The 26007-nt window shown below is 38.4% G+C and overlaps 1 protein-coding gene across 1 annotated transcript in view; it reads right to left on the bottom strand.

Annotated features, from left to right (window-relative positions):
- Positions 1-4184: 4184 nt before the first annotated feature.
- The window catches only part of LOC116754963 (zinc finger protein 883-like), a 51884-nt gene continuing 30061 nt past the window's right edge, over positions 4185-26007 (bottom strand). The window contains exons 7-8 of the mRNA XM_032633854.1: positions 4972-5122; positions 4185-4719 (exon numbers count right to left, since the gene is read on the bottom strand). Of these exons, the coding sequence (XP_032489745.1) occupies positions 4185-4719; positions 4972-5122 (686 nt within the window). The remainder of the gene's footprint in view (positions 4720-4971; positions 5123-26007) is intronic.

The following is a 26007-nucleotide window of genomic DNA, read 5'->3' as shown; positions in this document are numbered from 1 at the left end:
GCCAGTGACAAGGCCCTGGCTCTTCAGCTCTGCAGGATAGAATTCCCACAAAGATGAAAAGCAATGAAAGGAGTAAAGGGTTATTAGGAGGAAAAGGAGTACGGGTGGACAGAAAAATGAGTGGGCTTAGAGAAAGAGTTGCACCCTTGTGATAGCTTGAATCACTTTTATGGGGCATTTCTTCCTGGTTTCCTTTGGCCAATCATCTTGCTTTGCCTGGTCTGAGTCCATATTTGGTATATCTCAGGGTCCTCCCACGTGTGCACACGCATCTCTTAGGCAAGATGGATTCTAGCAAAGAGGCCTATGGGTAGGTTGACATCATCTACTATGCTATGGCGCTCACCCCCCTTTTTGACCTTCAAGAAGTCTTTCTGCTCATGTGTAGTCAGGAAGGTCTACTTGACCTTGAGAATGAGAAATATTTGGTCTCTTATCTGGGCAGGGCTTAGCTTCTCCTCCCTTCTGCTATTTTGGAGTATCTGTCCACGGTGGGGGCAAACTCCAAGCTGCTCAGCCTGGGGCCCATCTATCTCCTGCCTCAGTTATGGAAGGATCTGAAGAAAACCTCAGATTTGTGTGCCCAGTTCCTGTCTTCTGGAAAACTACCACAAGACGGCATTCAATTATTCCCTTCTGGAATTTAATTTTGTGTATGTTATGAGGTATTTTTCCAAATAAATAGCCAGTTATCCCAATATCACTTATTGAATAGTCCATTCTTTCTCTGTTTTGAGATATTATTATTATTTCTTTTTTGTGGTACGTGGGCCTCTCACTGTTGTGGCCTCTCCCATTGTGGAGCACAGGCTCCGGACTCGCAGGCCCAGCGGCCATGGCTCACGGGCCCAGCCGCTCCGCGGCATGTGGGATCCTCCCAGACCAGGGCACAAACCCATGTCCCCTGCATCGGCAGGCGGACTCTCAACCACTGCGTCACCAGGGAAGCCCTAAATTTCAATTTTAAATCCCACTGAGTGACAAGGATGCCAAGACAATTAAAAGAACAGTCTTTTCAACAAAGGTGCTAATACTGAATATTCACATGCAGAAGAATGATGTTGGACCCATACTTCACACCGTATATTAAAAAGTTACCTCAAAATGGATGGATCATAGACCTAAAAGAGCTAAAACTGTAAAACTCTTAGAAGAAAATATGTAAATCTTCACAACCTTGGGTTATAACAAGAGGAAACACAATAAAAGAAAAATAGGTAAACTGGACTACATCAAAATTGAAACTTTTTGTGCTTCAAAGAACATCATCAAGAAGTGAAAAGACAATCAACAGAATGGGAGAAAATATTTGCAAATTAGATATATAAGGGTCCAGTATCCAGAATATTTAAAGAACTCTTAAAATTCAACAATAAAAAGATAAATAACCTAATTTAAAATGCCTGAAGAATCCAAATAGACATTTCCTCAAAGAAAATATACATATATATTTATGTATATGTATATAAATATATATAGTTATGTATATATATCTATCTCACAGAAAAAAACAAGTATTGACAATGACAGGGGAAAATAAGAACACTCATATGTTGCTGATGGGACTGAAAACTGGTACAGCTGCTTTAGAAAATAGTCTGGCATTTCCTCAAAAGTTTAAACACAGAGTTAACATAAGACTCAACAATTTCACTTCCTGGTATATATGTGCAAGAGAACTGAAAACATGACATTACAAAAATTTATATGTGGAAGTTCATAGCAGCATTATTCACAATAACAAAACAGTGGAAACAACCCAAATGTCCATCAATTGATGAACAGATTACAAAATGTGGTATACACATACAATGAAATGTTATTTAGCCATAAAGAGAAATGAAGTAGTGATGTGTGCCACAATATGGACAAACCTTGAAAACATAATGCTAAGTGAAAGCCAGCCACAAAAGACCACATATTCTGTGATTTTATTGAAATAAAAAAGCCAGAAGAGACAAATCCTCAGAAAAAGAAAGTAGATGAGTAGTTCCAGGAGCTGGAGGGAGAAGAGCAATGGAGAGTCACTGCTAATAGGTATGGGTTTCTTCTTGGGGTAATAAAAATATTCTGAAATTAGATAGTGGTGGCAGTCACACAACTCTGTGAATATGTTAATATCTGAATTGTACTTTGAAAAATTGGATTATGTGGTATGAGAACTATATCTCAATAAAGCTGTAATTTTTAAAAACTCTACTGAGATTTTGATTTAAGCTTGCAAATCAAAGATAAATTTAAAACAAACTGACATCTTTATACAATTTTTCTAATCGTGCCTCTTCATTTATTATAATATTCTATGTCCTTTAGAAACAAATTTATCCTATAATCATCTCTTGGAATTTTTTTTTATTCCTGGCATTTTTAGATTTTTTTTTTTTTGGTCAATACTGTGACTGTCACTTTTTTCCATTACATTTTTAATTTCTTTTATTTAAGAAAGCTTTTTATTTGGGCATTGTTGATAATATATATGTGCCCTACTAGCTGGATTTTCTAGCTACCAAATATATCATCTCATGATGTCAGGATTTTTTCTCTTCCTTTTAAATATTACTGGCTCAGAATTTTGTCTCTTATTGAATTACCTGAGACCTGTAGAACATTGCTAAGAGTGCTGACATTAAGCATCACTTGTCTTGTTCCTGCTTCTGATAAGAACATTCTAGTTATATGCAGTGTTTGGTAGGTTTCTGGTAAATATCTCTTATCAATTTAAAGAAGTTTCCTTCTATTCCTAACTTTAAAACAATGCCAATGACTGTAGAATATTGCCAAATCCTTTTACTGAATCTAGTATAATACAGTCTTTCTTTATTAATGTACGTTTCTCCTTTTGAACTAGTCTGGAAGTGCTATGACAAATATCAGTATTAATTTTACTAAACTGCTAGATTTGACTTGTTAATGATTGAATTAGAAAATTAAACTTCCCTTTTATCTGTATTTATATTCCTTTCCTTACTCCTAGATATTGTGTTTTCTCCTTTCTTTCCCATTATCCTACTTGCTAGAATTTATATATTGACTTATCAAATGTACTTTTTGTACTTAGTTTATTAATGTATTCTTTTATCTTTATTAATGCATTCCTTTTTTATTCTTTGGGCTTATATTATTATTTGGTTGCCTATCTTTTCAAATTGAAAATTTATGTTCCAGTTTTATTATTTTCTAATAATTGCATTTTTTCTGTTTGGATTTATTCTTTAACACAAAACTTACTTAGAAAACTATTTTTAATTTCTAAATAATTTTGTGGTGCTATTTTCAGTTGTTGTTCTTTTCTTTTATCTCACTGTGGTAAAAAATATATAAATAAACAGGGAAGGTTTGAATATTTCCCTCAGGGAGAACTTGTTGAAATTTTCTTTGTAGCCATATATATGGTTCATTAAAAAAATATATTCCAGGACTTTCCTGGTGGTACAGTGGTTAAGAATCTGCCTGCCAATGCAGGGGACACGGGTTTGAGCCCTGGTCTGGGAAGATACCACATGCTGTGGAACAACTAAGCCTGCAAGCCACAATTACTGAGCCGGCATTCCACAACTACTGAAGCCCACACACCTACAGCCAGTGCTCCGCAACAAGAGAAACCACCACAATGAGAAGCCCATGCACCACAACGAAGAGTAGCCCCTGCTCGCTGCAGCTAGAGAAAGCCTGCGAGTAGCAACAAAGACCCAACGCAGCCAAAAATATAAATTAAAAAAAATTTTTTTTAATTCCATGAATACTGGAAAATAATGCATATTATCTCTGTGGGGAAAGCATTCTTATCTATGGCTTAATTAAACTTGTCAAAATTTAAAATTCAAACCCTCTATAAAGGTGTTACTTTAATATTTAAAAATAAGATAAGAACTACTAAAAAGATTATATATAAACAATTTTTATCATCTATCTAAAACTTCTGTGTATCTGAAAAGGCTTTAATTATAAGCAAATATATACATTGGTAATAAATTATCTCTAAAATTAATTTTCTAAATGTCTTTAAAAGACAAATTTCAGTTTTAGAGATGACTGTTTCCATTATAAATTTTGATATCAATGATAACACATTTTTCAGATGAATTACGAGAACAGTGTTTCTTCTCAGTACAAACACTATAATATTGAGTAAATGAGTATTTTACCTCAAGTTTTTCTTGCATAACAATCTTAAGAGTTTTTTACTACTGTGAGTGCTCAGGGTTAAGGGATGACCTATGGCTGCAGGCTTTCCCACATTCATTACTCTGATAAGGTTTCTCCACTGTATGTGTTCGCTTATGTTTAGTAGGGGCTGAGCTTAAGCCGAAGGTTTTTCCACATTCATTACACTGGTAGGGTTTCTCTTCTGTATGAGTTCTCTGATGTCGAATTAGTGATGTTCTATAGTAAAATAGTTTTTGACATTCATTACATTGATAGGGTTTCACACCAGAATGTATTTTTAGATGTTCAGTAAGGTGTGCACTTGGGCTGAAAGTTTTTCCACATTCCTTACAAACATAAGGTTTCTCTCCAGTGTGAGTTCTCTGGTGTTCAGTAAGATGTGCACTCCGATTAAAGGCCTTTCCACATTCATTACACTCATAGGGTTTCTCTCCAGTATGAATTCTCTGATGTTGAATGAAGGCGGGGGTATGGCTGAAGGCTTTTCCACATTCATTACATTTGTAGGGTTTTTCTCCTGTGTGAGTTCTCTGATGTCGGATTAGTGATGACCTGTGGCAAAAAACTTTCCTACATTCCTTACACTGGTAGGATTTCTCCCCAGAATGAATGCCTTGATGTTCTATAAGATGTGTGCTTCGGCTGAAGGTTTTCCCACATTCAACACATGCATATGGTTTCTTTCCAGTGTGAATTCTGTGATGCTGAGTAAGGGCTGAAATATGGCTGAAAGCCTTCCCACATTCATTACAAGGATAGGGTTTTTCTCCAGTATGTATTCTCTCATGATTTCTAAGGGATGACCTATGACTAAAGGCTTTTTCACATTCATTACACTCATAAGGTTTCTCCCCAGTATGGACTCTTTGATGTTGAATAAGGTTAGTGCTCTGACTAAAAGCTCTTCCACATTCATTACATTCATAAGGTTTCTCTCCAGTATGTATTCTTTGATGTTGAATAAGACTAGTGTTTCCGCTGAAGGATTTATCACATAGTTTACATTTACGTTTCTCTCTCATACAAATTTTCTCAGATTCCATTAGTACTGAATTATGGGTTTACATTTAAATTGTTTCCAGAATAAGGTTTGAGGTACAAATGCATCCTTTCTTATATTTAAAATTATTTTTCATTTATAAGCTGCATTTTAAAAAAATCTATTGAAGCAGAATTATGTTTTAAGCTCCACTTGTGTCATAATTATGAGGTCTTTATCTTCTAGAAACTCTCAGTTGTTTAAAAGATTTGAGCTGAGATTTAATATTTCCCTCAAACTGTTATATTCATGATCTTCCTCTTGAATTATTTTTCCCTTATAATTTAATTTTATTTGTGTTTCTCAAATTGGTTATTGAATTCCAATTCTTCTAATGTGTAGAACCATCATTTGAAAAATGTTCTAACATCATGCCATGACACTATTTGTTTTTCAGAAGCTTTCTGCTTTGGAATTAATGCTCTGACTTTGGATATAATATTCAGGATTAAGCAGAAGACAATATTTCTTCCCTCTGGAATATAAAGGGGAAAACAAAGCTCACTCATCAGTTACAGAAAAATATATAATAAAAATAAACCACTGCTGATAAAACAAAAGATTATACAGTATCAGTTCTGATTAATATGGAAGTTTAAAGAAGGAAAGGATTAATATAGATAAGTGTGGTAAAAGGAATGATAGCACTGAGACAAAATTCATAGTATAATTAAAAATAAAGATATAAAAAGTACATGACATGACAAAGAGTCAATGATACTAGTTCAAATATATGTCTTTGGAAAGCAGAGGAAAAAATAAGAAAGGAAAAATGAAATGGAATCATATAATAACAAATTCTGACCAACAGAGAAATGTCATGTAGTAGCAGAGAGAAAAATTGAAGTTTTCTGTTATAGTAGCAACACGATAAATGTGGGATGTTTTAGATGAAGTGCTTGTTAATTTCATCTAAAATGGATAATAGGGGACTTCCCTGGTGGCGCAGTGGTTAAGAATCCATCTGCTAATGCAGGGGACATGGGTTCAATCTCTGGTCCGGGAAGATCCCACATGCCGCAGACCAACTAAGCCCATGTGTCACAACTTCTGAGCCTGTGTGCCACAACTACTGAAGCCCATGCGCCTAAAGCCCATGCTCCGCAACAAGAGAAGCCACTGCAATGAGAAGCCCATGCACTGCAACAAAGAGTAGCCCCCACTCACCGCAACTAGAGAAAGACCACACACAACAACGAAGACCCAACATGGCCAAAAATAAATTAAAACAAAAATAAATAAATAAAATGGATAATAGAATAAGGCTATCAAATTCAGCAAGAAAGTATAATATAAATGACATGGGCCTGGATTAGGATAATACAAAAGAATTTAGTATAGGAGTAAATCTAAAACATAAAAAGGAAGAAAGAAACAGAAATATACTAACATTGATCATGAGGAATTTTTACAAAATGAGATTCATAAAGATACTTGGTTTCTAGCCAAGAAAGCTGGAAGTAATAGTGGTACATCCCCTAAGTGGTACTTAGAGGAACTAACAGTACCAATAATACTGGTAAAAATTATAGAAATACTGAAGAAGGAAAAAGAGGCTACTTAGAGAAATTTGGTGATTTCACTTTTTACCATATTGAGTTTAAAGTGATTTAAAGTGAAGTGGGGGGGGGACCTTGAAGATGGCGGAAGAGTAAGACGCGGAGATCGCCTTCCTCCCCACGGATACACCAGAAATACATCCACACGTGGAACAACTCCTACAGAACTCCTACTGAAGGCTGGCAGAAGACCTCAGACCTCCCAAAAGGCAAGAAACTCCCCACGTAACTGGGTAGGGCAAAAGAAAAAACAGAGACAAAAGAATAAGGACGGCACCTGCACCAGTGGGAGGGAGCTGTGAAGGAGGAAAAGTTTCCACACACTAGGAAGCCCCTCCGCGGGCGGAGACTGCGGGAGGCAGAGGGGGGAGTTTCGGGACCGCGGAGTAGTGCACAGCGACGGGTGCGGAGGGCAAAGCGGGGAGATTCCTGCACAGACGATCGGTGCTGACCGGCACTCACCAGCCCGAGGGGCTTGTCTGCTCACCCGCCGGGGCGGGCGGGGCTGCGAGCTGAGGCTCGGGTTTTGGTTTTGGACGGAGCTCAGGGAGAGGACTGGGGTTGGCGGCTTGAACATAGCCTGAAGGGGTTAGTGCACCACGACTAGCCGGGAGGGAGTTCGGGGAAAAGCCTGCACCGGCCGAAGAGGCAAGAGACTTTTTCTTCCCTCTTTGTTTCCTGGTGCGCGAGGAGAGGGGTTTAAGAGCGCTGCTTAAAGGAACTCCAGAGACGGGCGCGAGCCGCGGCTAAAAGCGCGAACCCCAGAGACGGGCGCGAGCCGCGGCTGAGGGCGCGAGCCCCCGAGACGGGCGCGAGCCGCGGCTGAAAGCGCAAACCCCAGAGACGGGCGCGAGCCGCGGCTAAAACCGCGGACCCCAGAGACGGGCGGGAGACGCTAAGGCTGCTGCTGCCGCCACCAAGGGGCCTGTGTGCGAGCACAGGTCACTCTCCACACCCCTCTTCCGCGGAGCCTGTGCAGCCCGCCACTGCCAGGTTCCCGGGATCCAGGGACAACTTCCCCGGGAGTACGCACGGCGGGTCTCAGGCTGGTGCAACATCACGCCGGCCTCTGCCGCAACGTCACGCTGCCTCTGCAGCCGCAGGCCCGCCCCGCACGTAGTGCCCCTCCTACCCCCATCCCCCAACCCCCGGCCTGAGTGAGCCGGAGGCCCCGAATCAGCGGCTCCTTTAACCCCGTCCTGTCTGAGCGAAAAAACAGACGCCCTCCAGCGACCTACACGCAGAGGCAGGGCCAAATCCAAAGCTGAGCTCCTGTGAGCTGTGAGAACAAAGAAGAGAAAGGGAAATCTCTCCCAGCAGCCACAGAAGCAGCGGATTAAAGCTCCACAATCAACTTGATATACCCTGCATCTGTGGAATACCTGAATAGACAAGGAATGATCCCAAATTGAAGAGGTGGAATTTAGGAGCGAGATCTATGATTTTTTTCCCTTTTCCTCTTTTTGTGAATGTGTACGTGTATGCTTCTGTGTGAGATCCTGTCTGTATACTCTTGCTTCCACCATTTGTCCTAGGGCTCTATCCGTCCATGACTTTTTTTTAAAAATTCTTTTTCTTAATAATTAAGTTTAATTGTAATAACTTTATTATACTTTACCTTCGTTCTTTCTTTCTTTCCTTCCTTCCTTCCCTCCTTTAGACAACGAATCACCCCAAATTGAGGAGGTGGTCTCAGGGAGCAGGATTTATGATTTTTCCCCCTTTACCTCTTTTTGTGAAGGTGTATGTGTATGCTTCTGTGTAAGATTTTCTCTGTATAGCTTTGCTTCCAACATTTGTCCTAAGGTTCTATCCGTCCCTTTTTTTTTTTTTTCTAAATATTTTTTAATTCAATAACTATATTATACTTTATTTTATTTTTACTGTATCATCTTTCTTTCTGTCCTTTTTCCTTCTTTCCCTCCTTCCTTCCTTCCTCCCTCCCTCCCTCCTTTCTTTCCTTCTTTCTTCCTTCCTTCCTTTCCTCCTTTCCTTCTTTCTTTACTCATACTTCTACTAATTCTCCCTACTTTTTCTCCCTTTTATTCTGAGCTGTGTGGATGAAAGGCTCTTGGTGCTCCAGCCAGGAGTCAGGGCTCTGCCTCTGAGGTAGGAGAGCCAACTTCAGGACACTGGTCAACAAGAGACCTCCCAGCTCCACATAATATTAAACAGTGGAAATATCCCAGAGACCTCCATCTTAACACCAGCACCCAGCTTCACTCAACGACCAGCAAGCCACAGTGCTGGACAACCTATGCCAAACAACTAGCAAAACAGGAACACAACCCCACCCATTAGCAGAGAGGCTGCCTAAAATCATAATAAGGCCACAGACACCCCAAAACACACCACCAGACGTGAACCTGCCCACTAGACAGACAAGATCCAGCCTCATCCAGCACAACACAGGCACTAGTCCCCTCCACCAGGAAGCCTACACAACCCACTGAAACAACCTTAGCCACTGGAGACAGACATCAAAAACAACGGGAACTACGAAAGTGCAGCCTGCAAAAAGGAGACCCCAAACACAGTAAGATAAGCAAAATGAGAAGACAGAAAAACACACAGCAGATGAAGGAGCAAGATAAAAACCCACCAGACCTAACAAATGAAGAGGAAATAGGCAATCTACCTGAAAAAGAATTCAGAATAATGATAGTAAGGATGATCCGAAATCTTGGAAGTAGAATGGACAAAATGCAAGAAACAGTTAACAAGGACCTACAAGAACTAAAGACTGAAACAAGCAACGATGAACAATGCAATAAATGAAATTAAAATCACTCTAGATAGGATCAATAGCAGAATAACTGAGGCAGAAGAACGGATAAGTGACCTGGAAGATAAAGTAGTGGAAATAACTACTGCAGAGCAGAATAAAGAAAAAAGAATGAAAAGAACTGAGGACAGTCTCAGAGACCTCTGGGACAACATGAAACGCACCAACATTCGAATTATAGGGGTTCCAGAAGAAGAAGAGAAAAAGAAAGGGACTGAGAAAATATTTGAAGAGATTATAGTTGAAAACTTCCCTAATATGGGAAAGGAAATAGTTAATCAAGTCCAGGAAGCACAGAGGGTCCCATACAGGATAAATACAAGGAGAAACACGCCAAGACACATATTAATCAAACTGTCAAAAATTAAATACAAAGAAAGCATATTAAAAGCAGCAAGGGAAAAACAACAAATAACACACAAGGGAATCCCCATAAGGTTAACAGCTGATCTCTCAGCAGAAACCCTACAAGCCAGAAGGGAGTGGCAGGACATACTGAAAGTGCTGAAGGAGAATAGCCTGCAACCAAGACTACTCTACCCAGCAAGGATCTCATTCAGATTTGATGGAGAAATTAAAACCTTTACAGACAAGCAAAAGCTGAGAGAGTTCAGCACCACCAAACCAGCTTTACAACAAATGCTAAAGGAACTTCTCTAGACACGAAACACAAGCGAAGGAAATGATCTATAGTAGCGAACCCAAAACAATATATAAAATGGAAATAGGAACATACATATCGATAATTACCTTAAATGTAAATGGACTAAATGCTCCCACCAAAAGACACAGATTGGCTGAATGGATACAAAAACAAGACCCTTATATATGCTGTCTACAAGAGACCCACTTCAGAACTAGAGACACATACAGACTGAAAGTAAGGGGATGGAAAAAGATATTCCATGCAAATGGAAACCAAAAGAAAGCTGGAGTAGCAATTCTCATATCAGACAAAATAGACTTTAAAATAAGGACTATTAAAAGGGACAAAGAAGGACACTACATAATGATCAAGGGATCGATCCAAGAAGAAGATATAACAATTGTAAATATTTATGCACCCAACATAGGAGCACCTCAATACATAAGGCAAATACTAACAACCATAAAAGGGGAGATCAACAGTAACACATTCATAGTAGGGGACTTTAACACCCCACTTTCACCCATGGACAGATCATCCAAAATGAAAATAAATAAGGAAACACAAGCTTTAAATGATACATTAAACAAGATGGACTTAATTGATATTTATAGGACACTCCATCCAAAAACAACAGAATACACATTTTTCTCAAGTGCTCATGGAACATTCTCCAGGATAGATCATATCTTGGGTCACAAATCAAGCCTTGGTAAATTTAAGAAAACTGAAATTGTATCAAGTATCTTTTCCGACCACAACGCCATGAGACTAGATATCAATTACAGGAAAAGATCTGTAAAAAATACAAACACATGGAGGCTAAACAATACACTACTTAATAATGAAGTGATCACTGAAGAAATCAAAGAGGAAATAAAAAAATACCTAGAAACAAATGACAATGGAGACACAACGACCCAAAACCTATGGGATGCAGCAAAAGCAGTTCTAAGGGGGAAGTTTATAGCAATACAAGCCCACCTTAAGAAGCAGGAAACATCTCGAATAAACAACCTAACCTTGCACCTCAAGCAATTAGAGAAAGAAGAACAAAAAAACCCCAAAGCTAGCAGAAGGAAAGAAATCATAAAAATCAGATCAGAAATAAATGAAAAAGAAATGAAGGAAACAATAGCAAAGATCAATAAAACTAAAAGCTGGTTCTTTGAGAAGATAAACAAAATAGATAAACCACTAGCCAGACTCATCAAGAAAAAAAGGGAGAAGACTCAAATCAATAGAATTAGAAATGAAAAAGGAGAAGTAACAACTGACACTGCAGAAATTAAAAAAATCATGAGAGATTACTACAAGCAACTCTATGCCAATAAAATGGACAATCTGGAAGAAATGGACAAATTCTTAGAAATGCACAACCTGCCAAGACTGAATCAGGAAGAAATAGAAAATATGAACAGACCAATCACAAGCACTGAAATTGAAACTGTGATTAAAAACCTTCCAACAAACAAAAGCCCAGGACCAGATGGCTTCACAGGTGAATTCTATAAGCATTTACAGAAGAGCTAACACCTATCCTTCTCAAACTCTTCCAAAATATAGCAGAGGGAGGAACACTCCCAAATTCCTTCTACGAAGCCACCATCACCTTGATACCAAAACCAGACAAGGATGTCACAAAGAAAGAAAACTACAGGCCAATATCACTGATGAACATAGATGCAAAAATCCTCAACAAAATACTAGCAAACAGAATCCAACAGCACATTAAAAGGATCATACACCATGATCAAGTGGGGTTTATTCCAGGAATGCAAGGATTCTTCAATATACGCAAATCTATCAATGTGATAAACTATATTAACAAATTGAAGGAGAAAAACCATATGATCATCTCAATAGATGCAGAGAAAGCTTTCGACAAAATTCAACACCCATTTATGATAAAAACCCTCCAGAAAGTAGGCATAGAGGGAACTTTCCTAAACATAATAAAAGCCATATATGACAAGCCCACAGCAAACATCATCCTCAATGGTGAAAAACTGAAAGCATTTCCACTAAGATCAGGAACAAGACAAGGTTGCCCACTCTCACCAGTCTTATTCAACATAGTTTTGGAAGTTTTAGCCACAGCAATCAGAGAAGAAAAGGAAATAAAAGGAATCCAAATCGGAAAAGAAGAAGTAAAGCTGTCACTGTTTGCAGATGACATGATACTATACATAGAGAATCCTAAAGATGCTACCAGAAAACTACTAGAGCTAATCAATGAATTTGGTAAAGTAGCAGGATACAAAATTAATGCACAGAAATCTCTGGCATTCCTATATACTAATGATGAAAAATCTGAAAGTGAAATCAAGAAAACACTCCCATTTACCATTGCAACAAAAAGAATAAAATATCTAGGAATAAACCTACCTAAGGATACGAAAGACCTGTATGCAGAAAATTATAAGACACTGATGAAAGAAATTAAAGATGATACAAATAGATGGAGAGATATACCATGTTCTTGGATGGGAAGAATCAACATTGTGAAAATGACTCTACTACCCAAAGCAATCTACAGATTCAATGCAATCCCTATCAAACTACCACTGGCATTTTTCACAGAACTAGAACAAAAAATTTCGCAATTTGTATGGAAACACAAAAGACCCCGAATAGCCAAAGCAATCTTGAGAACGAAAAAAGGAGCTGGAGGAATAAGGTTCCCTGACTTCAGACTATATTACAAAGCAACAGTAATCAAGACAGTATGGTACTGGCACAAAAACAGAAAGATAGATCAGTGGAACAGGATAGAAAGCCCAGAGATAAACCCACGCACATATGGACACCTTATCTTTGATAAAGGAGGCAGGAATGTACAGTGGAGAAAGGACAGCCTCTTCAATAAATGGTGCTGGGAAAACTGGACAGGTACATGTAAAAGTATGAGATTAGATCACTCCCTAACACCATACACAAAAATAAGCTCAAAATGGATTAAAGACCTAAATGTAAGGCCAGAAACTATCAAACTCTTAGAAGAAAACATAGGAAGAACACTCTATGACATAAATCACAGCAAGATCCTTTCTGACCCACCTCCTAGAGTAATGGAAATAACAAAAATAAACAAATGGGACCTAATGAAACTTCAAAGCTTTTGCACAGCAAAGGAGACCATAACCAAGACCAAAAGACAACCCTCAGAATGGGAGAAAACATTTGCAAATGAAGCAACTGACAAAGGATTAATCTCCAAAATTTACAAGCAGCTCATGCAGCTCAATAACAAAAAAACAAACAACCCCATCCAAAAATGGGCAGAAGACCTAAATAGACATTTCTCCAAAGAAGATATACAGAATGCCAACAAACACATGAAAGAATGCTCAACATCATTAATCATTAGAGAAATGCAAATCAAAACTACAATGAGATATCATCTCACACCAGTCAGAATGGCCATCATCAAAAAATCAAGAAACAATAAATGCTGGAGAGGGTGTGGAGAAAAGGGGACACTCTTGCACTGCTGGTGGGAATGTGAATTGGTTCAGCCACTGTGGAGAACAGTATGGAGGTTCCTTAAAAAACTACAAATAGAATTACCATATGACCCAGCAATCCCACTACTTGGCATATACCCTGAGAAAACCAAAATTCAAAGAGAGTCATGTACCAAAATGTTCATTGCAGCTCTATTTACAATAGCCAGGACATGGAAACAACCTAAGCGCCCATCATCGGATGAATGGATAAAGAAGATGTGGCACATATACACAATGGAATATTACTCAGCCTTAAAAAGAAATGAAATTGAGCTATTTGTAATGAGATGGATAGACCTAGAGTCTGTCATACAGAGTGAAGTAAGTCAGAAAGAAAAAGACAAATACCGTATGCTAACACATATATATGGAATTTAAGGGAAAAAAATGTCATGAAGAACCTAGGGGTAAGATAGGAATAAAGACGCAGACCTACTGGAGAACGGACTTGAGGGTATGGGGAGGGGGAGGGGTGAGTTTTGACAGGGCGAGAGAGAGTCATGGACATATACACACTAACAAACGTAGTAAGGTAGATAGCTGGGGGGAAGCAGCCGCAAGGCACAGGGATATTAGCTCGGTGCTTTGTGACAGCCTGGAAGGGTGGGATGGGGAGAGTAGGAGGGAGGGAGACGCAAGAGGGAAGACATATGGGAACATATGTATATGTATAGCTGATTCACTTTGTTATAAAGCAGAAACTAACACACCATTGTAAAGCAATTATACCCCAATAAAGATGTTTAAAAAAAATAAAAATAAAAATAAAGTGAAGTGGGACATTCAAGTAGCAATATACTCTAACCATGGAAACTATGGGGAACTCAAATGAGATATGTGAGCTGAAAAAATATATCAGGGAATTAATGACATGGAAGGACTATTTTTGAGGATATCAGAATGCATGGTTCTTTGGGATAAAAAATAAACAAGTAAAATATAAACCTTAAAAGACATGCATTTGTGTTAGGGAGGAAGTGAAACTAATGAAAAAGCACTTGGAAAGAGATTAAAACAGAAAATAATCTAGCGATGTCACACAAGCAAACAAAATATCAAATGCAGCTGAAAGTTTGAATATGGAAAGGACTAAGAACAGATATCTATCAAGAAAGAATTCAGGATTCAGGGGTCTCTTCAAAATAATTTTAGTAGAAAAATAGATGATAAGAGTCTAACTTCAAAGATTAAAGTTGAATAGAATTGAGGCTGTTAGGTATGAGTATGAAAAGTTTGATAATGAAAGCAGAGAATAAAATTAAAAGGTAAATAAAAGAGCATCGTTACAGAAGATGTTCTTTCAAAAGTAAGGAAAACTTTTTTAAAAATAAATTTATTTATTTTATTTATTTATTTTTGGCTGTGTTGGGTCTTTGTTGCTGCATGCAGGCTTTCTCTAGTTGCGGTGAGCGGGGGCTACTCTTCTTTGTGGTGCGTGGGCTTCTCCTTGCGGTGGCTTCTCTTGTTGTGAAGCACGGGCTCTAGGCGCGGGCTTCAGTAGTTGTGGCATGCAGGATCAGAAGTTGTGGCTCACAGGCCCTAGAGCACAGGCTCAGTAGTTGTGGTGCATGGGCCTAGTTGCTCCACGGCATGTGGGATCTTCCTGGACCAGGGATCGAACCAGTGTCCCCTGCATTGTCAGGCGGATTCTCAACCACTGCACCACCAGGGAAACCCAGAAAAACTTTTGATATCTAAAATTCGAAGAGGGAGACACTGAATTATGAAACAATCATTAAATCAAGGTCCTAAAACAAGTAGAAAATAATGGAGTCTGGGGTACAAATAGAGAGATTCATTAACAAATGAAAGAGGGGGGCTTCCCTGATGGCACAGTGGTTGAGAGTCCACCTGCCGATGCAGGGGAAACGGGTTCGTGCCCTGGTCCAGGAAGATTCCACATGCCGTGGTGCGGCTGGGCCCGTGAGCCATGGCTGCTGAGCCTGCGCATCTGGAGCCTGTGCTCCACGACGGGAGAGGCCACAACAGTGAGAGGCCCGCGTACCGCAAAAAATAAATAAATAAATAAATAAATAAATGAAAGAGGGTTATCCCTCCCTCTGAGATCACAAAGATATGTGAGAAGATGGATAAAGATATGTAGAAATGTAGTTGAATGTTGCTCCCACTGGGTGAACTCTGTTTTATACACAGATAAGAGGGGGCTCTGCACAGTGTACACTAACCAGCATTTCCAAATCTACCACCTAGTACCAACATCATTGGTACCACCACCACAATGGACAGATGAACTATTATTTACAAGGATTTCTTGCGACTTGCTTGTTAGTTATCTGATTCTTTCTTGGCTAAGTATCTTGTGACATTTCTCCATTTTTTCCTCTGTTATCTATTAATATGGTTCTTCCTACTTAGAAGATAATATCTGATTTGAAAAGCTGATGCTCGGAATCTTGGTGAAGGATATGGGCTTGGGTGTTTATGATGGCTCTCAAAATTGTGTCCTAAATTATCTTCAGGAACTATGAAATATAGGAATGTTGATGCTGCTAAGGCAACATAATAACGTTATCTACGTACAATGTTTTGAAGAAAAGAGCAATCATCTGTTTAATAATAAAAGAAATATCTTGTCTCCATGCACAAATAAAATTTTAAGATCTCTGGTCCCTAAACTCAAAGCCCAGCTCAGATAAACACTTGTAAATCCCATAATCCCACACATTTTGACGTTTGAGGAAAAAGTCATGGCAGTCTCTAGTAATTACAAAGCTATACTTAACCCATGAGACAAGGCTCCTGCAGTTGTTATCACTTATAGTATCTGACAGTGGTTTGATTCTTTTCATTACCACAAGGTAAAGTCCACTGGCACACCCTTCAATGCCACTGGTTCCCAGAACAGCAAACAAATACCTTCTAAGGGATCATTCATGCAACTATACTTATGAAAGAAAGAGTAAAGCTAATAACTCAAAATGACAAAGTAGAGGGCTAGGAAGTTGTTCAAAGAGAGTTCAGGGTTCTAAAGTTCTAAATTCAAGAGTGGCCAAAAGTACTTATTTGGTGCCTACTATGTATCTGTTGAGAGTATACAGAAGCAATTCTGAAGTTTCCCTACAAAAACACTGAAAATAAGAAATTATCTATGTATCTATCAACTATAAAAGATCAATCAAAAGTAAAGTGATGGGGCTTCCCTGGTGGCACAGTGGTTGAGAGTCCGCCTGCCAATGCAGGGAACATGGGTTCGTGCCCCGGTCCGGGAAGATCCCACATGCCGCGGAGTGGCTGGGCCCGTGAGCCATGGCCGCTGAGCCTGCACGTCCGGAGCCTGTGCTCCGCAACAGGAGAGCCCACAGCAGTGAGAGGCCCGCGTACCGCAAAAACAAACAAAAACAAACAACAGAAAAAGTAAAGTGATGGTAACAGAACATAGAAAAAAGAGGTGTTAGAGATACAAAAAATGGTAGGCTCCTCCTATTCACACAAAACCTGGAAGAAAAGAGACTAGCACCAAATACTAGCTAGATCTGTTTATCTCAGTAAGCAGGTAGAGTTTATTGTGGGGCTAGAACTAATATGATACCTTTATCTAAGAGCTTTACATATTTGCATCATACCATTAACTCCCTTTGGTATAACTGCACACTTGCCAAGCAAAATTAGGATTAGAATTTTGTTTCCTTTTTTTTCCTTTCTTGCCAGACAACATAAAAATATGAATTCCTTGGTAGTTCTGGATCTCAGTGTAATATAAATCCACTTTCCGTTTAACTCATCTGTCACTTGTAAACTTACATGGTTAAATCTATCTCTACACTAACTTCAAGTTTCTGAAACTACAAATATGAGGATCAGACCATAGATGATAAGGAATTCACCAAGATAAGTGCCACAGTGAGATACCTCAGATGTCAAACAGCTAAACAACTTACCCAGAAAACGCTGATATCACTGTCTGTCATATTTCACACTGCAATATAACTTCCCTTGTGCTACCCTCTTTAGGTAATAGGACAGATAAAACAGATACAAGATTTGATATTAAAAGATATGTCCTCTACTTGGAAAGAAAAGTTTAATGGAGACTTGGGAGGAGCTTGAAAACAAAACAAGCAAAAGAAAGCTCTAGAGGAGTAATAAACTGACGCTGAGGATAGACAGCCACTTTTCACCTAGAGGACCTAAATTCTTACCAATTCTGGCTGAGAATCCAAGACTGATGCCTCACAGAAGGCCACTCAAGAAGGGCAAAGGAACCAGTATAGATTTTGGCATTTACAACTGGCTAAAGTAACGTTCAGGATGGAAGGGACCTCAAACACATGACCAAATTCTTCTTCTTCTTCTTCTTTTTTTGCCACGGCATGTGGCATGCGAGATCTTAATTCCCCGACCAGGGATCAAACCCACGACCCCTTCAGTGGAAGCACAGAGTCTTAACTACTGGACAGCCAGGGAAGCCCTGACATGACCAGATTCTTCTCAAAGAATCTGAATTTTTAAGCTGTATGGGGTGGGGCTCTGGAGAGCTAGGCTGAAAACCTCTGAATGTCAGAAGTAAATCTCCCACAATTTTTCAGGACTGAGGACACAAAGAGCTGCCACATTTTCAATTGAGTGCCCAGGAGGGCCACATCCTAGGAAAAGAAGCAACCAAGAGGTAAAATAAATCGTATCAAAACTGCAACCCAGCACTAACTCAGCTTGGCTGAGATGATCCTATCTACTTTAAAGAGAAAAAAAGAGAACTCTTCCTGGTGAAAGATGATATCAGCTTGAACCTCTATGGTGCTTTTATCATGACAACAAGCACATAATCAAAATTTAGTAAACAGGGCTTCCATTGTGGCGCAGTGGTTAAGAATCCGCCTGCCAATGCAAGGGACACGGGTTCAAGCTCTGGCCCAGGAAGATCCCACATGCCGCGGAGCAACTAAGCCCGTGAGCCACAACTACTGAGCTGGCACTCCACAACTACTGAAGCCCGCATGTCTAGAGCCCACGCTCCGCAACAAGAGAAGCCACCGCAGTGAGAAGCCCGCACACCACAACGAAGAGTAGCCCCCCACTCACCGCAACTAGAAAAAGCCCGTGCGCAGCAATGAAGACCCAACACAGCCAAAAATTAATTTTTTAAAAAAGAAAAGGAAACAAAGGTGGATCTATTAAAAAAAACCAACAACACTTAGTAAACATACAAAGTGTTAGTACCACTGACCAATATCAAGAGAAAACAAAATAGAAGGATAGACAAAGTAGAAAAAATAATGAAAAAGTTTAACAGCAATTTGGAATCAACCAAAAGGAATCAAATAAGCATTTAGAACAGAATACCTGAAATTAAAAACTCAATTGGATGGGTAAAACAACAGATTGGGCTAAGGGAAAGATCAATAAAAATAAGCAAATTGAAGAACAGAGGTTTAAAAAAAAAAACTAAGGATAATTTTAAAAAGGATTAGAAAATATCATAGCCAAGAGGAGTCTAAAAAGAAATGATGACTAAATATAACATGGTATCTTGGACAGGATCTTAGAAATAAAAAAAAGACATTAGGTTAAAAACTGAGTTAATTTGAATAAAGTGCAGACTTTAGTTAATAATAATGTATCAACCTTCATTCATTAATTGTGACAATGTACCAAACTAATGTAAGATGTTAATTGGGAAAACTGGCTGTGAAATATAGGGAACACTCTGTACCATCTTTGCAACATTTTTGTAAATCTAAAACTATTGTAAAATAAAAAGTTTATCAAAGAAAACAAAAAGTTATCCCATTGTATTTCAGTTAATCTCCTGTTTCACCTGTTTTTCTTTTGACCATTATTTAGTCTTATTTTATGTTTTATTTCCTGATGATGCAGTTTACATAGTTCTTTTCATATATCTTTTCATATAAGCTTATCTCTTTTAAAAAAAGGATTAGAGAGAATTCCCTAGCAGTCTAGTGATTAGGACTCCAGCTGTCACTCATGGGGCCCAGGTTTGATCCCTGGTAGGGGAACTAAGATCTCACAGGCACCAATAAAAAAAAGGATTGGAGCATAAGGGACCTATGAGATTTACTCAAGAGGTTTAACATGCGTATAACAGGAGTCTCAAAACAAGAGGAGAGAACAGAAATAACACAATAATTGAAGGAATAGGATGGAAGATATTCCCAACTGATGAGTTATAGATTCAAGAAGTCCCAAACCATAAGGAAGCTAAATCTAAAGAAAAGCACACCCAAGGATATCATAGCCAAATTCTAAAATCAGAGGCAGAGAACAATCTTAAAAGCAGTTTAAGAAACAGGCACAGTAACTTCAAAGCAGCAACACTGCTGACTCTCAACAGTTGAAGAGAATCAATTGAAAAATCCATGTTTTGGGGTGAAAAGCACTCAATAATTTAAAGATGCCAGTTCTCTCCTGTTATGAGTTAAATGTGTCCCCCACTCCAGAAAATTATATATATATATATATATATATATATACACACACACACACACACATATATGTACACACATGTACATATATACATACACACATGTACATATATATATATATACACACACATACATATATATATCTCCTTACCCCTAGTACCTCAGAATGTGACCTTATTTAGAAATGGGGTCACTGCAGATATAAGTTAAGATGAAGTCACACTGTAGTAGGGTAGGCCCCAATCTAATATGACTGGTGTCCTTATAAGAAGATGATCATGCAAAAACACAGAGACACACAGGGAGAGTACCATGTGATGATAAAATTACACTGCTGTAAGCCAAGTAATGCCAAAGACTGCCTGCAAACCGCCAGAAACTAGGAAGGATTCCCCTACAGGTTACAGAGGCAGCATGGCCTTGCCAACACCTTGATTTCAGACTTCTAGTCCCCAGAACTGTGACACAATACATTTCCATTGTTTTAAGCCACCCAGTTTGTGGTACTTTGTTACAGCAGCCCTATGAAACTAATACACCCCCAACTTAATATATATAACACAAATTTTTGAAAAAGAAAAAACATGCGTATGAGGGGAGATTTGTCCATACTAGGTAACAAAACATACAGCTACGTTAATTAAAACATTGTATTACTGAAACAAGGATAGACTGAAGGAATAATAAAACAGAACAGACTCTAGAAATAGGCCCATTATTTATAGGGACTTAATATATGCTAAACAGGGCATTTTGAATATTTGGGGAAAGATGGAAATTCAAATGATTTGGGACAACTGGCTTACCAATCTAGGGAAAAAAATAAACATACCACTGCTACCTTACAAAAATAAATTATAATTGCAATAGACATTAGGAATAAATCTATAAAACAACCAGAAAAATATCAGAATATTTTTATAATCTTGCATGAGAAAGTCCTTAAAAATATATAAAACCTGGGGGTTATATAGGAAAAAGCTCTCAGATTTGACTACACAAACATACAAGGCAATCAACAAAATTAAAAGTGAAAAGTCATACTGGGCGTAAATATTTGCAACTAATAAAACAGAAGAGATCATTAGTTATATAGAGTTCCTACAAGCCAGTTAGGAAAACATAATGTAATACAAATATGGGCAAATGATATGAACAGGAAATTTACAAAAGAAACACCAATGACCAACATATAACAAAATTTTCAACCTCACTTTTAATCATGGAAATGCAAAGTAAAATATGTTTCAAACATCAAATTGGCAAAAATGTTAAAAGCATATAATATCCAGGCTGTTTAAGCATGTGGGGAAATAGATGCTAAGCCAAAATAGCCTTTGTAAGGGGAGGAGATCTTTCCCAGAAAGGACACTTATTTATATGTATTAAAGTCACATTACAATCATACCAGGTTCATGATAATAATTTATTCTTATTTAAATTATATATATTAATAATAATTATGTTACCTGCAAAAATTAACTCACAGCCCCTTATATTTCCCCAATTACTACAGTCATTATACTTCAATGTTCTACTTCCAATGTCTTGTCTTCCTTCCTTAGACTTTTAAGTTTCTTGAGGATAGTTATATAGGACTAACTTATATACTCTTTTGTCCTCAGGGCCACACACAGAACCTGGCATATATTACATAACTAATAAGTATTTCTTGAACTAGTGAATGTATAAAATTTTCTCTTGATTCCTAATCAAGTGGTCTTTGTACTACAGCGTGCTGATAGTTACCTGCTATCTTAAAGAAGTGGTATTCAAGACTATTTTTTTCTATGTCTCAACATTGTATAAAAGTATCCAGACTGCCTCACGATATTGCTATAAAGTTCAGAACCGGGTAGGCTTCAGGATCCTGAAATATCATTTAATCGGTCTCCCTTCCTCTATGTAGACCTATCTCCAGCTAAACCACTATTAGTTACAATTTTCGATTCAAGATTTTTGAATGTCTTCTAACTGCAAAGCAAAGTTCGAGTTAATGTTTCCTGTGGTCAGCTCTTACAGTTCTGGGCAAGGACTATGACCAGTTCTTTGCGTTTTTTTTTAATCCCCATGTACTTAGTAGAGTGCCCCTCACACAGTAGCTGTTTTAATGCATACTCGCTGATGAATAGTCTATAAACTGATATTTACTCCTTTATCAGTTTAGGCTCTGGAAGCCTGCCTATCAGAATTCTAAACTGTATTTCTGTTGTTGTTGCTGAACCTGTGGCTTCTGGATCTGAGTTGCCAGGCAGAATCCATGAATACCTCCCAAAATGTGATTCTAGACCCTGTCTTTCTTACTTTCTGGTATACTGGCGACCTGCATCTGTTATTAAAAACGCCCTGTGGTTACTATGCTCTCAACTCATAACTACCCCAGCAATCAGTCAGGCAAAGATGGGTGACTGTGCTAATACTTGCCAATCTTTCAGACCATCCAACTGTGAATTCTTTGCTTTTTCAAGGCTGACTCTGATGCTGTTAGAGCAGTAAAGACAAGAAGATGAACACAAGGACGAGATGCTAGAGGCTCCTGCTTTCTAAACCTCACAACTGATGTCATAAACCTCATAACTGATGTCTAGCTCAGCCTCTTCCTGAACTAGAAAGAGGCTCAGGAAATATTAAGGTTAATTTTCTTAGTTTCTCCAAGATGTGCAATTCAAGGCAACAGTCACAAGAGACTTGCTTAGGTCACACAGTTAGCCACTGGCGGGCTAGGACTACAGCCTCTACCCTATTCTTGAGTTCAATATTATTTCTCTCCACTTAAAAGTAATCCAAACACTATTTCTGAAAAGAAAGTGAAAAGGATGGCTCAAAGAATAATTTTGAATTATTAACCAAATTCATAGAGGGAAAAAAATGATTTTTAAGTCACTGGTTCAGAATTCTGTAGAGAGATTTTATTAAAAGAACAATGAGCCATTCAAATCACTCTGAGTCTTTAGAAAGACATGAATACATTATAAGGCAAATGTTTACGGACTTCCCTTTATTTACTTTAAATAAATTAAAATTTATTTAATAAATAAATTTATTTATTTATTAAAAATAATAAATAAATAAATGTTTAGCTAATGATTATCACGATAATGTATTAGCTTTTAATCAAATAGGTAGATAACTATAAACATTTAAAATGGAAAGCCTCGTGGTTGACAGATGCAATTTATTGTCTGTAAAGCAAATTTACATTCACTAATGACACTGGACTATGTTTGCAATTGAAGTGAGATCAAGATACATTTAAATGATCTAAACCCAGGTTGAACATATACATACCAGAGCTTTGAGAATTGGCTAAGATGTCTTTTCTTAACATTCTAAGTTTGAAGTACACTAAACTGAAAATGAGACAGGATCTTGGAAAGCGGTGAGGAATAGAACAATAGGAAGAGATATTTATGGAAAGGAAGGAAATCCTGTGTGTTTAATTCTCTTCCAATGAGGTTATAGTTAAACGTTTAATAGAAGCTCCCTTGTAACAGAAGAATGATAAAGGCATAATATATGTGTAAAGATTTCTTCCAGAGCAAATTAGTGTTGATGGATATTAGGTCATTTATAATTTTTAAAAATCAGCACTTCATATTTGAATTTTTCTATTTTTCTGGAAAAATTAATGCTGTCCATATACCTAAATAAACAAAAAAATATATATAAATGACAGACCAGGAATTTTGCCCAATGGTTACCCTAGGCACTGTCCTGGGTAGGTGAGAGGAAGTGGAATCTAATGCACAAGTAACATTTAATTGGAAATAAATTAGAGCACAGACCTTTTCTCTATAGTAACAGAAGGGAGGACAGACTCTACGGAAATGTTTCCAGGAAGGCTGGTGGATGTGGTGGTAACTTTGGAAGTTTTTTTCTGCTTGTTCTCTTCTCTCAGTGAAATAGAAATCAGGATCATCACTGAGATGAAGGTGGGGGAGGGGTTGAAGGTCCGATGTGAGTGAAGTGTCAGATGGTTCCCTTAAACAGCAGGAGAACGAAGGGAATGAGGAAATCATCTTTCACCTGGATTACTGCCTTAGCTTCCTAACCAGTGTCCCTAGTCTCCTCTTGATCCCCTACAGTCTGTTTTCAACAGAGCATCCAAAATGATTCCTTTAAAATATAAGTCAAATGATGTCACTTCTCTCCTCAAAATCCTCCTGTGAAAATTAGTAAATTGTATGTAAATTACACCTCAGTAGAGCTGCCTAAACAATAACAACTACAACCACCTCCCTATGGCTTCCCTTCTCACTCAGAGTAAAAGCCAATCTCCTCCAAGTTGCCTGCACAGCCCTGTGTGATCTGGACCCCTCTTACCTCTGTCATCTCAACCTCTACTATGCTATGTCTTCACTCCTCTGTCCACAATGGCCTCTTTGATGCTCTCCACACAGGCTAAGGACATTTGCACCTCAGGGCCTTTGCATTTGCTGTTTCCTCTCTCTGGGAAATTTTCCCCTCCCAGATATCTGCAAGGCTCACATCCTCATTTTCTTCAAGTCTTTATTCAATGTCACACTATTAGAGAAGCCTTCCCTGATCCCATACGTGAAAAAGCAGCTGTCCCAGGCCCTCCCTAACGTCACTATTATAGTGCAGTTGCCTCCAACAGCCACCATCTGACACACTGTATATTGTTTATTGTCTGTGTGCTCATCCTAGACTGTCAGTTCCATGTAGGCGGGGACTTTGCTTTACTCACTGGAGGTATCACCAGTGCCTCAAAAATTACCTGGCTTTTGCCTTTAACTAATATTTATTCAATGAATGAAAAAAACCCTTTCCTCCCTCTGGGCACAGAGATATTTCAGGAAAGAAAAAATAAAGCCAAGTTGATTCACTTGTATGTTTTATGTGTACAAATTTGCCAAATAGGCTCAAGAAAATATGCTATCTGAAGTTAAGTGTGAGATGGGAGATTCTGCTGTTTCCTCAGTCTCAATTCTCACAATGCTCTCATAAATGAGCATTTTGCCAGGGTAAGATTTATCTTAATGTTTAAAGGATATATTTGGGTACATTTATACATACATTACTGCATGGTTATATACACACAACATGTACATATAAATTATAAGCAATATAAGAGAAGTTCAAGGGCTATTTAACTACATGTGATTTTTCATACTGCAGATGTTAACTTTAGAAATTAAACCCAGCAAGGTAAATACAAAAGGCTTGAAAAGTTTTGCTCACCAAAGACATGTAATCAGGGGCCAATGGTCAGGTCCTCCTTCTTAATTCCATCTTATCCAGTCAAGTAGAGACTTAAGAAAACAGAGCTGCAAAAGAAAAGGGGCCCTCAGAAATCAGGATTGCTTTATGGAACCCCTATCTAACCACCTGGATGTAACCCAAAGCCTCCCTAAAAATGAGGTCAGAATGAGTCTAGGAACAAACTTCTTCCCTGCAGAGTACAAAGGGAAAGGCCACTGACATTGCTGTCTGGGGCTCTGACACTGTCACTATATTCTCAGCAGTGTCTAGGGGCATGGCTCCAATCTTGCGATCCAGACACAGGGTTAACTCCAAAGCTCTGGCCCTCTCAAGATGGGTGGTATCTACTACATCAGTCCTCTCCCGTTTATTAATAAAAATAGTGACATTTGCAAAGCATTTTAAGTTGTTGAAAGCTCATTCACACACAAATGCCATCTCAATGAACAACAATCAACAGCTCTTCATCGTGCACAGAAAGTAGGGAATCATTCCCACAGCTCTTTACAGAAGAGGCTTCAGGAATTCACCTAAACAAAACAAACAAAAAAGTACCTCTAGGCGAGGTGCATTTCATATAAAAGAGCAAAGAATTGGATGTCCGGAGCCCTAAATTCTAGGGCCACTAAGTTCCTAGATCAGTTTTCCTGCAATTTCCTGCCAAAGTCCAGGATGCCC

Source organism: Phocoena sinus, chromosome 6 (assembly GCF_008692025.1).
Source record: "Phocoena sinus isolate mPhoSin1 chromosome 6, mPhoSin1.pri, whole genome shotgun sequence".
Lineage (NCBI taxonomy): Eukaryota > Metazoa > Chordata > Mammalia > Artiodactyla > Phocoenidae > Phocoena > Phocoena sinus.
This window is presented reverse-complemented; position numbering and strand designations above follow the sequence as displayed.